This window comes from Tupaia chinensis, unplaced genomic scaffold, assembly GCF_000334495.1.
Source record: "Tupaia chinensis unplaced genomic scaffold, TupChi_1.0 Scaffold000001_1, whole genome shotgun sequence".
NCBI classification, from domain to species: Eukaryota; Metazoa; Chordata; class Mammalia; order Scandentia; family Tupaiidae; genus Tupaia; species Tupaia belangeri.
The window spans coordinates 8,588,669-8,600,594 of NW_006159427.1; the positions used below are offsets into that span (position 1 = coordinate 8,588,669).

An 11,926-nucleotide genomic window follows, 5' to 3' on the forward strand; every position below is an offset into this window, starting at 1 on the left:
TTTTGTTTGGGGGGGCGCCCACCCCCAATAAAAAAAAAAAAAAAAAAAAAAAAAAAAAAAAGCTCTCAAAAAAAAAAAAAAGAGGCTTTATTTTTGTATTTTGAAGGTAACCACTAAAATATGCTGTTGATTCAGATGTGGGGTATGAAAGAAACAGAAGGCCAAAGGACTATAGAGGCGACTCCAGTACAAGTTGGATTTAGAAGGAAATTTATAGAGTTTACTTTTGGGGGGTTAGCCCCAAAGTTTAGTGGTTAAGAGGGCCAGATCCATGTGGCTGACCATGGTTCAAGTCCTGGCCCTGGCGGCTTGATAAACACATCAAGTTTGTGCGCATGCCCCAGATCCCAAGAGGACGCAGAAATGGAGAAGGGACTGCAGCATGACCATTGTCTCAATGGGAGGTGCCTTCTCCCTCTCTGTCTGTCTGTCTGTCTGTCTGTCTCTCTCTCTGGTAAGCACACATACCCTCTGAAATACTGAGTATTCCTCCTGTGACTTGCTTTGCATTGTTACCACACAGTTTTTCTTTCCTGTGGTTTTTCTCTAAAATATCTTCAGCCTAACATAATTAGTCGCATTATTTTCTGTTGTTTTTAATGTTTTTGCCATAGGGCACATGTGCACTGAAAGGAGAGAGACAGAGAGACTGAGAGAAAGTGAGAAATCACCCATCAGAGGCCACGCTGCAATCCCTTCTTCTCTTGTCATTTTGGGCACACACGCACATGCATCTGGCATCATTTTCAAGCTGCTAGGTCCGGGATTCAAACCACTGGTGGGCCATGTTGGAGTCTAGCGCCCCACCTTGTCACTTCTCATGTGGCATTATATTCAATTGCATATTGAATAATGAATGTGTGGCTCATAAAATCACATACGGTTCCCCAGAATCCATGGGGATTCATTCCAGAACCCCCTGTGGATACCCCAACCCCCAGATGCTCAAGTCCCTTATGTAAAATGGCCTAGTATTGGCATGAATTGTATTGGCATGTCCAGTGTATTCTAAGCCATCCCTAGATTACTTATAATACCCAATACCATGTAAATGCTTTGTAAAGAACTCTTTTACTGGATGGTTTAGGAATAATGACAGGAAACAAAAGTCTATACGTGTTCAGAGCAGACACACCTATCTCAGGCCAAACTACATTGACGCATCGGCGAGAGGAGAACATTTTCACTCTCCCATCGGGTGTGGAACTGCGGGTCCGGAGGGCAGCTGTACAAAGGAAAATGTATAATAGCAACTAGATATGGTTGGTCTTACTGCATTTCTTTTCATTTCATTTTTATTTATTTCCCTTATTTGATAAGTATTATTTTGCTTGAACACTATTTTTGTATTTAGCTATTTACCAGTGCATCTCAAAAACACTTAACGAAAATGGCTTTATATTTTTAAACCAGTTTCTTACAAGACAATTGTATACTGTTTGGGGGCAGCGTATGACTATCATAGGCTCCTTTCTAATAATTTAAGGCTTCTGGGAAAAACACATTTACTCGGCAGACCTACATATATTTATTTCTATCTCTTGATTTTCACAGTGAGCCGTATGTCCTAGAAATTCCATAAAGTGAATATAACCTCTTGGCCAAAATGTACTTACTGATTTTAAAAAGCCCAGATTATTCTTAACAAAAACAGCCTTGAGGGTGATGAAGTCTGTGTAGATAGTGACGTTTTCATAGAAATCATCTGAAGTTTTGTTTTTTGTACACGGTAGCACAGGGAAACTCAAACACGAATGGTTTCTCCAGAAAGACTCCGAAGGGGACACACCTTCCCTTATCAACTGGCCTTCCAGGTATCTCTCGCGTTGCTCCTCTTGGCTTCGGCTGCGTGGCTGTCTCTTCCCCGGCTCCTCTTGCTGTTTGCTCCACCTGACCACGAATGCTAAGTCTCCTCTTGCACTTTCCCATGGCAGTGCCTTTGATGGTCTTGTGTTTGAAAAGGATGCTGAAGTTCCTTTCTAATCATTTGCTCCTCTTCTCTAGCTGCCCTGACATGTGCCCATGGTATGTCCTTCCTCCTCTTTTTTCCCTCTTTCTGATTATCCTTGTATTACACCTCCTACTCCTGCCCTTCCCACCAGCTCCCCTAGAGTTGGCCAGTTGGGGGCAGTAGTGGGCACCTAACTAGCCCTGATTGCTCTCCTCTTGGGTCACACTAACCAGCCAGTCTCCCAACTTGTCACTGTCCCCCTCTGGCCAGCCTCCTTACTTTCATGTCTCCTTATCTCTACACAGTAGTTACATTTCAGTAGCTAATTGAGGGCATGTGGTTTTAAAAGCAGACAAAATCATTTCATTTTTAAGACTGGGGGCAGGGCAAGGCGGAAGAAGAAAGAATGAATAAGTCATTGGAAGGACAAAGCACCCATATATCGAGTTTCTAACAGTCACTTTGTTCTCCACTGAGGACAACATCCAGATTGTCTCTGATTAGAAGCACACATTCCACAGGAGAACTTGAACCACATCTCAGTCGTCTTTTGATTAACAAAGGTTATAAATATGAAAGCCTCCAATATCAGCTAGTCTCTGGGAAAATAACAGCTCAGAATGCTTCCCTCCCCCTGAATTGTGAACAATAACTACCTCTTACGTATGGCTTTGATTTTTCTTTCTTTTTAAAGATTTTTTAAATTTATTTGTTATTATTTCTGTTTTAATTTTACCAGAGGAAGACACAGAGAGAGCAAGAGAGAAAGTGAGAAAGCAAGTTGCCAGGTCTGGGACTTGAACCATGGTCGACCATGTGGCAATACAGTCCCTTAACTACCACACCACCTGCTAGCCCTGTCTTTGATTTTTCTTTGATGAAATATACATAGCTACCCTGCATCTTATATTTTAAAACATAGAGGAGTAGTTTATATCAATTTAGCAGGGTACACTAGTCATTAAAAAAACCTATTCTGTTGGGACCAGCAGTTGTTGCAATTGCCATGTCACTGGACTCCCATGTAGTCAATCACGGTTCAAGTCCCACACCCAGTGGCTTAAACTCACACTGGGCGCGTGTGCATGCATGCTCAGATCCAGAGAGGAGGATGGAGGAGAAAGGATTACAGCGTGGCGTGGCCATCCCTCCTTGGGGGAGTGATTTCTCATTTTCTGTCTCTGTCTCTGTCTTTCTGGCAAGCGCACACACCCTATAGCAAAAACCTCTCAAAAGAAAAGCCAAAAAACTGTTCTTTTAATTTTTCATTTACTTTTTGTAAATTAGTAAGTAAAAGTGCTACAAGTTCTTCAAAAACTCACTATTCCCACTCCAAAATCATTCTTTCCTTTTTAAAAGCTTATTACCCCTCCATAATCTATTCTCACACAGTTGGAATGCTTGCTCCTTTCTCACTACCTGGTATTTCAGAAAGTACAAATAAGGACTAGCCCATGTTATTAAAGGTTGGCTCTTCCCTAAGCACTAGGCACTGTGCTTTGAGCCATCTCATTTATTGTGCCCCTGTTATTTCTATGTAAGAGGTAAAGCAACTGAGCACAGGAAGGGCAGGTCAGTTGCCCAGACCATGCAGTTAGAGCTGGCTAAGCGACATGGGAGCAGAAGTTCCTGGGGCCCAGGGCCAGTGCTTTTATCTGCATCCATTGTGCGGTTGTGTAAGCAGACTGGTAGCTTTGGAAATGGACTTCCGTTTTGCTCTCATATTTAAATAAATCTAGAAACAACTAGAACAATTTCTTTTTAGATTTGTTTTTAGCTAAGGGCATAAGAGCAATTCCAGAGATGGAAACGTGGTCCCTTCATTAATTCTTTTAACAACTATCTTTCCTCTAACCATCTTCTGGGGCTATACTATCACTTGTGTGAATGACTGAATGTCATGTGTATTGCATGTAAAAAGCTTGTCAATGTTTGAGTGCTTTACAAAGAGAAGTGACTGTCACATCTCGAGCTCGATAAAAAGCATAAGTAGTCACAAATGCTCTTACATTCCAGGACACAATGAGATCAGAGTGTTGAGTCCCTAGGTGTCTGTACACCTGGGCACTGGCCCCACGGTCATGTCCTGAGCCTGCATGTGCAGAAAGCTTACTGCTGTAAGGCACCGGCCTCGGTGTGCCCTCGTGCATACTGGTGGTGTATATTCATGAGTGTTTCTGTGACTTCCGGGTGCCTGTGTGGTCAGAAGGGACGCATCCTCCCCCAGGATAACACCGGCTTCGCAGGGGGTGCAGTTAGATCTGTACCACTCTGGTGTACTTGGAAACGTGCATCTGGCAAGTAGTAGGTTTCTGCCGTTACACACTCAAACGCTTTTCCACAAGCTGCTCTCTCTTTGGGTTGGTTTCCACCCACTGGTAATATGTGATCCAGGCATGTTGTCCTCCCCTGAGCAGTCGCTGCACTTTGCAACTTAAATCCTTTTTCTTTCTTAAAGAGTTAAAGTTAGAGAAAAATTGGTCAAAGAGGAGAGTGCTCGCAGCAGCCCCGAACTGGCCTCGGAGTCCTTAACTCAGAGGAGACACCAGCCAGTGCACTACCTGTCCCTCCAGTCAGAAAACTCAGCCTTTGATAGGGTCCCAAGCAAAGCCGCCAGCTCTGCACGGCAGCCCATCCGGGGCTCGGTGCCAGCAGCGGATCCCGTCCGCGCAGTCAAATTGGTGACCACGGAAACCCCAGAAAGTGCATCCGAGTGCAGCTGGGTGGAGTCGGCCGCCCAGGATGCCAGAATGTCTACCTTGAAGGTGCTGGAAGATGAGAGAGGGGATACCCCCGTTCTTCAGATTCGTGAGCTGAAAACAGAAGACCCTGAAGCTGAAAACCGAAGGCCCCTCCCTGAAGCACCCGAGAAAAGCGGGCAGACACATCTGACCATGGAAGATGGTGGACTTGTGAGAGACGAGGAAGAAACCTCTGGAAATGAGGACTTGGATAGACCTGCCATGGGTGCAGTCACTGTGGAACGTCAGAAGGAACTAGAAAGTGTGTCATCCCCACCCCCTGCTCCGCAGCAGCCCGCTGAGAGAATGGGCAGGAGCAAGACGGTTTTGTATGTGCAGAGCGAGCCAGTGGCCCAAGATGCCAGATCGACGGGGCCCAAGAAGGAAGGCCCCACGCGGATGCGCAAGGTCCTCACCCGCTCCCTGTCTGATTACACGGGCCCCCCTCGGCTCCTGGCCCTGAAGGCTAAGGACCCGGCTTCAAAGCGAGAGCTGGAGCTGCAGAGCGCCCAGGCCGAAGGGGGCCCCTGTACAGAGGTTGGTGTGCTGGACACAAAGGTCTCTGTGGCCCAGCTCCGAAATGCGTTTCTGGAGTCCGTCAGCGCCAGCAAGAAAGCGCAACTGTAGGTGATGTTGCAAACGTCCTCTTGATGTGGCACTTGCACGCCCTGGGCAGAGTTATTCACTTCTCAACTCGTGTTGTGTCCTGCATCGAATCACAGTAGCTTAGCTCACCAGTGTGTGCAGGGCAGACTGTACAGGAAATGGCTCGGAAACTACCATTCTGCTTCCGCCTACTAATGGGGCGCTGGAGGACCGGGTCTCTGGAATGCTCCACCTCCTTACGTGCATGGGAGAGGCATGCAGGGGGAGAGCGGGGGCTGGGCCTTGGCTCGCTGCCTGTCGTAAACCTTTGCTTTATTCTCTTTCTCTGTCTTCCCGTTGCCCTTCTGTACCCTCTCCGCCCCATGATTCTATAAGCCAATCACGGGCTGAGCGGTCAACTGGAGTTGGCTTGCCCACCGGCATGGAACGGGAAAGAGGGTCCCGGAAACCGAGACGCTATTTTTCTCCTGGTGAAAGTAGAAAAACTTCTGAGAGATTTAGAACTCAACCCATAACCTCAGCAGAACGAAAGGAATCAGATAGGTAGGCATGCGTGTGTGTCCTTCCACAGCCTAAGGACTGAGAAAATAATAATACTAGATTTGTACCACCCTGAGCGTCCTGTTCCCTTTACAGAGGATGTTGGTGAGTCCGGAATTCTTCCATATGTAAGGGATGTTTATTTGGCTTATTCAAATGTATTTTTAAAAAAGTGTTGACCTTTACAACATTGTCACATCATTTTAAGTACATTCAGATGGTAAGAAGAAATACTTGTTCTTCATTTCCTGTTTTTTCTTTTTTTATGCTCTTGTTAAATTAGACTCCACACAGCCTTCATCAGGTTTTCCAGTGACAGTAACTAAGGAATGATAAATTCGTATCATAACTACCTACTTGTGGTATTTGAGTTTTATGTTAAATTGTCCTATGCTGTCGCAGAGAGACAAGGTTGGTCTAAAAATGTGGCATCAGTCGTTCAGTAAGTTGCACTTGACCTTGGTTTTCCTCCACACGGCGTGCACTTGGCTGGGATTGTGCGCACACATGCTCCACGTTTCAGTTAACACCTCTTCATGTGTGTTCACAACTAGAATTGCTACCAGGGTGTTCGTATCTAGAAGGGTTTAGTTGCCTTTTATATTTTCATGGTTTAATACAGTATTTTATTTGAATCTTCTACTCCCACCAGCTAATCTTTTATTATCATCTGCTAATGTCTCTCCCAGGTGTACTGCAAACTCAGAAATGCCAACTGTTGAAGGCAAGTATCCGTTTTCCTTTTCCTTCTTCTCATCTCATCTAGATTAGATTTAAGTAAGAAAGTCTTGGGCTTTTTGAGGGGACAAGATTAGGGAGCAGATCGATTTCGTACTTTTCTAGTTAGAATGTTTGGATGAGAGTTTCCTCATGTGGCTTTTTGAGAAAATAAGATTATGGAGTATATCAATTTCTGACTTTTCTGTGAGTATAATAAAACCTCGTTGAAATTTTCCGGTGAACTTTCCCTTGTTTTTGAGAGGAGTTAGAATCACGGACTGCACGAGGTTGAAACAACCAACTTGAACCAAAGAAGCAGGTTTTTGTTATTGTTGCCATGTTTTAAAATTAACAGAAATTCCTCCCATAAAATCTACTCTTAAATCTCAGTTAGTTAAATATAGTAGACATCAATGTCTGGACCGAGTCTGGTGTGGCTTGGTTTTAGTAGGAATGACTATTTTCATACATGTGTTCTTGGATTCGAAGGATTTCCAGGTCAGCCTTGGAAAACTTCTCAGGCTTCCCTACCATGTTCTAATGATATACACTCTGTATTTTGTGGCTTTTTACAGATGAAGAAAAGGTAGATGAACGAGCCAAGCTGAGCGTTGCTGCCAAGAGGCTGCTTTTCAGGGTAAGGCATGCTGAGTGCTTGATTAGAAGTTGTAAGCCAGGTGGGTACCATGGCCTAGTTGTTGTGGGAGCCAGATCCCACATGACCTACCCTGTGATTCAAATCCCAGACCCAGTGGCTTGAAAAACATGCTGAGTAAGTTCATGTCCCAAATCCCAACAGAATGGAGAGTTAGAGGAGAGAGGATTGCAGTGTGATCATATCCCATTGGGGCATGCTCTCTCCCTCTTTTTCTCTTGCTGTCTCTGTCTTTATCTGATGAGTACATGCCCACTCTGACAAATGAAAAAAAAAAAAAAGAAAAGAAAAGAAAGAAAAGAAAAGAGTATAAGCCTTATGGAAAGAGAGGCCTATGGCAGCTCTGGACAACTTCCTGCACCTCTGGCACCATGGCTGTCCTCCCAACTAGCCCTCCCGTGGTCTTCTTCCAGTCTGGTTTTGACCACCCGGTGTCCATGATAATGGTATATGGATCTCACCCGTTCCCTCCAGTAAGTCTTCTAGGGAAACAGAGTAGAGACATTGGTTGCCCCAATTCCTTTTCTCAGATTTGCAAGGATTCCATAACATTTCTAATCTTAGGAAATGGAAAGATCATTTGATGAGCAAAATGTTCCAAAGCGACGCTCACGCAACGCAGCCGTGGAACAAAGGCTCCGCCGTCTCCAGGACAGGTCTCACACCCAGCCTGTCACCACTGAGGAGGTGGTCATTGCAGCCACGTAAGTCTCTGGTGGGATTCCTCAGCCTTGGCTGTAATATCTTAAAAGATTTGTAAAAGTTTTAAATAAAAATGAGGTGACGGGCAAGCAAATGATTTAGCTAGAAGCCATGGAGACATTGGTACTTAGGGATTTAGTTTACTTTTGTCTCTCTAAACTTTATAATGTTTTATTATAAACATTTATTAATAAATGTAAGATACACTTTGCTACCAACTGTATCCCCTGGAAAAACATGAAAGGAATTTTGTTTAACTTGTTTTAGTCTGTGCATATTGTTTTTGTTTTCATCTCTTTTACAGTGGAAAATGTAATACATGCAGGTAGGTGATTAATATTGGGTTATTGGAAGTCATGATGCATTTTGGCATAGAAAAAAAAAAAAATACACCATGACTTTTCTGACAACCCAATATAATGAACTTCAGCTTTAACAGCCCTGCACTCCCGGCCAGTCTTGCCCTACCTTTGTCTCTGTTCACGTCCCTATTCCTCCCACATTATTTTCAAGCAAACCCCGGACATTCTATTATTTCATTCATAAGTATTTCAGTACATGTCTATAAAGATAAAAGTTCACTTTGTTTTAAAATAATCACTGAAAAGATTTAAACAAATTGGTGGTTTGATTACCTTCTGAACTACTGGAAGTCAGATTTGACCAGTATGTTCCAATATATTCAGAATAAATTTCCCAAAGTCATTTATTGACAGATCATTGCTTCCATCAAGAGAAAAAATGTATATTTATTTTTGAAAAATTGTTTCTGTGCTTCCTCTGGATGGACACACACCCTTCCTGAAGTAAAACGAAGTTCTCCCATGCAGGGCATTGACATCCCAAAGGCTGTGTGTCAGAGCCTAATCATGTGACTGCTTCTTACTCAGTTGTCCCCCGGTTCTTAGGGTATTGTGGCTAAGTACATCTTTAAGAACTCCTAGCAAACCAGTTTGTTTAAAATATATTTCAGTGGCTAGTATAAAATAAGAAGCAGCTACCCATGTGAGCAAAACAGCAAGTTAAAAAAATTGATCACCTCGTAAGGCTCAATGAATCTACTTTAATGTGTTTCAGATTATGCAAGGACACCGAGTCTCTTCAAAAAATAAATTGAGAACAATAGTCTAATACATTGGCATAATCTACTGATTGGTCAATAGAACCCTAACCCTAGCTTTTAAAATTATTACTTTTTAAACCAAGGTGTTTGTTCTAAAGATAGAAGAAACCCTTTTCAGGCCCTAAAGAACAGGTGTTCTTACTCCCCTTTGCTTTGGGTAACTTCTGGCTCTTATTTCCTAAGTGTGTGGTTGCTTTTCAAGTTCTTTTGTGATTTTTTCCCCCCCTGAAGTAATTAGCAAATAATTTTGTTAAGATCTGATTTAACATTTCTGAATTTTAAACTATGCTTTTTCTGAATGCTTCTTTTCTTCTCTCTCCTTATGAATGTTCCTTCTTTGGCCATTGCTTTTAAAGTGAACCTACCCCTGCTTCGTGTGCTGGGGTCACGCACCCTGTCATGGCAAGACTTCCTAGTCCCACGGTAGCTAGGAGCACTGTGCAGCCGGCCAGGTACTGGACAGAAATGGCTGCCCGCGGCACGCTGCCCAGGGGCAGGCAGCGGGTGCATCCTAAACCTCCATGCCGTTTGTGTGTCTGACCAGCCTGTCAGTGCAGTGGTTGTTCCAGAATGTGTGTGGCATTTTGTTTTGTGCGAGGTACTGACGCTGTCACGGGGACCTGCATGAGGAAACATTTAGTCTGTCTGCTTCCATTGGGTGTTGGAACTAAGATCACACTAACTCGTGGAGCCGTTTGTTTTGTTTCTGTTTTTCATAATAATGGTCATCCCTAAAATATTTCATTCTTCATCTAAAACACTAGCACTTAATAAGGACTAATAGAAAAATGGGGTATTAACATGAATGGGGAATTTCTGGTCAGATCCAGTTTTTTTTTAACACACGGAAGCAGAAATACATGTTCCAAACAATCTTCTCTGTTCTAATTTATAGAGAGATGATGCCATTGTATTTGGGATTGGGAAAGTAATGATTTATAATGTCTTAGCATAGGTGTTTTATTATTACATTTTGGGCTGTGATGTTTGAAAATTATGTCTTTTTACCGTGTCAGTTTCTTCTTTATCGTACTGTTATGAGCCAAAACACAAAAGCTAAAAATAATGTTAAAAGAAGCAAAATGATGGCTGGCCCCATAGTTGAGTGGTTAAGGGAACCGCATAACCAACCACAGCTGGTCCCAATAGCTTGATAAACACACCAGGTATGTGTGTGTGTGCCCAAAATCCCAAAAAGAAAGGGATTATGGTGGGATCATGCCCTATCGGGGTTGCTTTCTCCCTGTCTCTCTGCCTCTCCCTGGTAGGAAACATGTGCCCTCTGGCCATTAAAAAAAGTAAAACAGAAGCAATAAAATGAGGGTATAGGAGGAAAGTCAGCCTAACCCAGAGGCAGGGATCGCTCTGGGGCAGCAGACTGTCCTCCCCCTCCCAGTTCTCTGCATCAGACTCAAGACGGACTGAGCGTAGGTCGCCCTTGTCACGATCCTCATTATTCACCTGCAACACAGAGTCTGCTCTTTGGTCTGGGGCAGCCTGCAAATTGGTATTTAATTGGAGTCCAGGCAGAATATCCTCCTTCTTAGACTTGAGAACTGGCTCTGCCAGTGGTGGGAGGAATATTACATTACAAACTTGCCAAGGTTTATAGTGACCATGCAAACCAGAAGCCTGTCTTCTCTCCTTCCTATATGTTGGGGAGATATTAAAATCACTTTTGTTTTTCAAGTTCCTTAGAAGTAACTTTTGAAACCTATGAGAGAAATGCTTGAACGAAGGAGTGAAAGAATCTTTAAAATCAAACCATTTGTGTTTAACAAATAAAAATCAAAACCCTGTATTATAGATAATGCTGTTCGCAGACTGACCATATTGTTTTCTAATTTTTTAAAGGAGATTTTTGCCTGAGGGCACGTGCACTTGCCAAAGAGAGAGACAGAGCCATGAGAGGAAAAGTGAGAAATCACCGCCACTCCCCCACGGGAGACGAGCATGCCACAATCCCTTCTCTTCCATTCTCCTCTCGGGATTTTTGGGCACGCACGCACACACACATGCCTGGCATGAGTTTTCAAGCCACTGGGTCCAGGGCTATGGTTGGGCATGTGGGAGTCCAGCGATGAAACTGCTATGCCATCTGCTGGCCCCATTTTCTAATTATTTAAAATGATAGGTGGGCTCACCTTCTGAACCACATTTTTAGATAAGAGTGTCTAAATATGCCCTGGCAGGGCCTTACAACTCCCTTCAGCCTACTTACTATGATACTAGTAATGCAGCTTTTCTCTCGAAGATAAAGTCCGTATATCTGGGCGGATTTCCATTCCTTAAATAGAAAATTCATTTTTTAGAGATAATTCAGAACTCAATATTTTTTGTTGTTGTTGTTTTGCTTTTGTTTTTGCCACAGGACACCTGCATTCACTAGAGAGAGAGAGAAAGAAAGAAAGTGAGAAGTCACCCCTGGGGCGGGGGGAGGTGGCTACGCAGCAGTCCCCTCTCCTCCGGTCTCCTCTTGGGATTTTTGAGCACGCATGCACACTTGCCTGGAGTGTTTTTCAAGCCACTGGGTCCAGGACACAAACCATGCACTTGGCCACGTGGGAGCTAGTGCCTTAACCTCCATGCCACCTGCTAGCCCTCAAAATGTACTCTTTCTAGCACTGATAATGCTGGCATCTCATGCCTGCTCTGCTCTGTACTGTCTTGTTTAGTAGCAGAACAACTGCCTGCTCCTGTCTGCGGTTGACGTAGGGACAAATGACCCTTTGCAAAATTAAGTGACACTGTAGGCAAGGTTAATAATATGCAGTTAGCAGTGGGTCTTTGTTATGCGTGTTACTGACTTCTTATTCCTTTCAGATTGCAGGCATCTGCTCACCAGAAGGCTTTAGCCAGGGACCAAACAAATGAGGGCAAAGATTCTG

General features: G+C 43.7%; 1 protein-coding gene across 1 annotated transcript in view; it reads left to right on the plus strand.

Moving 5' to 3' along the window:
• SVIL (supervillin) overlaps nucleotides 1–11,926 on the plus strand; it is a gene marked incomplete at its 5' end in the record, with an annotated part of 127,309 nt that overhangs the window by 42,695 nt on the left and 72,688 nt on the right. Inside the window, 7 exon segments of the mRNA XM_027771045.1 lie at nucleotides 1,734–1,814; nucleotides 4,410–5,315; nucleotides 5,674–5,841; nucleotides 6,528–6,562; nucleotides 7,134–7,195; nucleotides 7,778–7,917; nucleotides 11,862–11,926. Of these exon segments, the coding sequence (XP_027626846.1) occupies nucleotides 1,734–1,814; nucleotides 4,410–5,315; nucleotides 5,674–5,841; nucleotides 6,528–6,562; nucleotides 7,134–7,195; nucleotides 7,778–7,917; nucleotides 11,862–11,926 (1,457 nt within the window).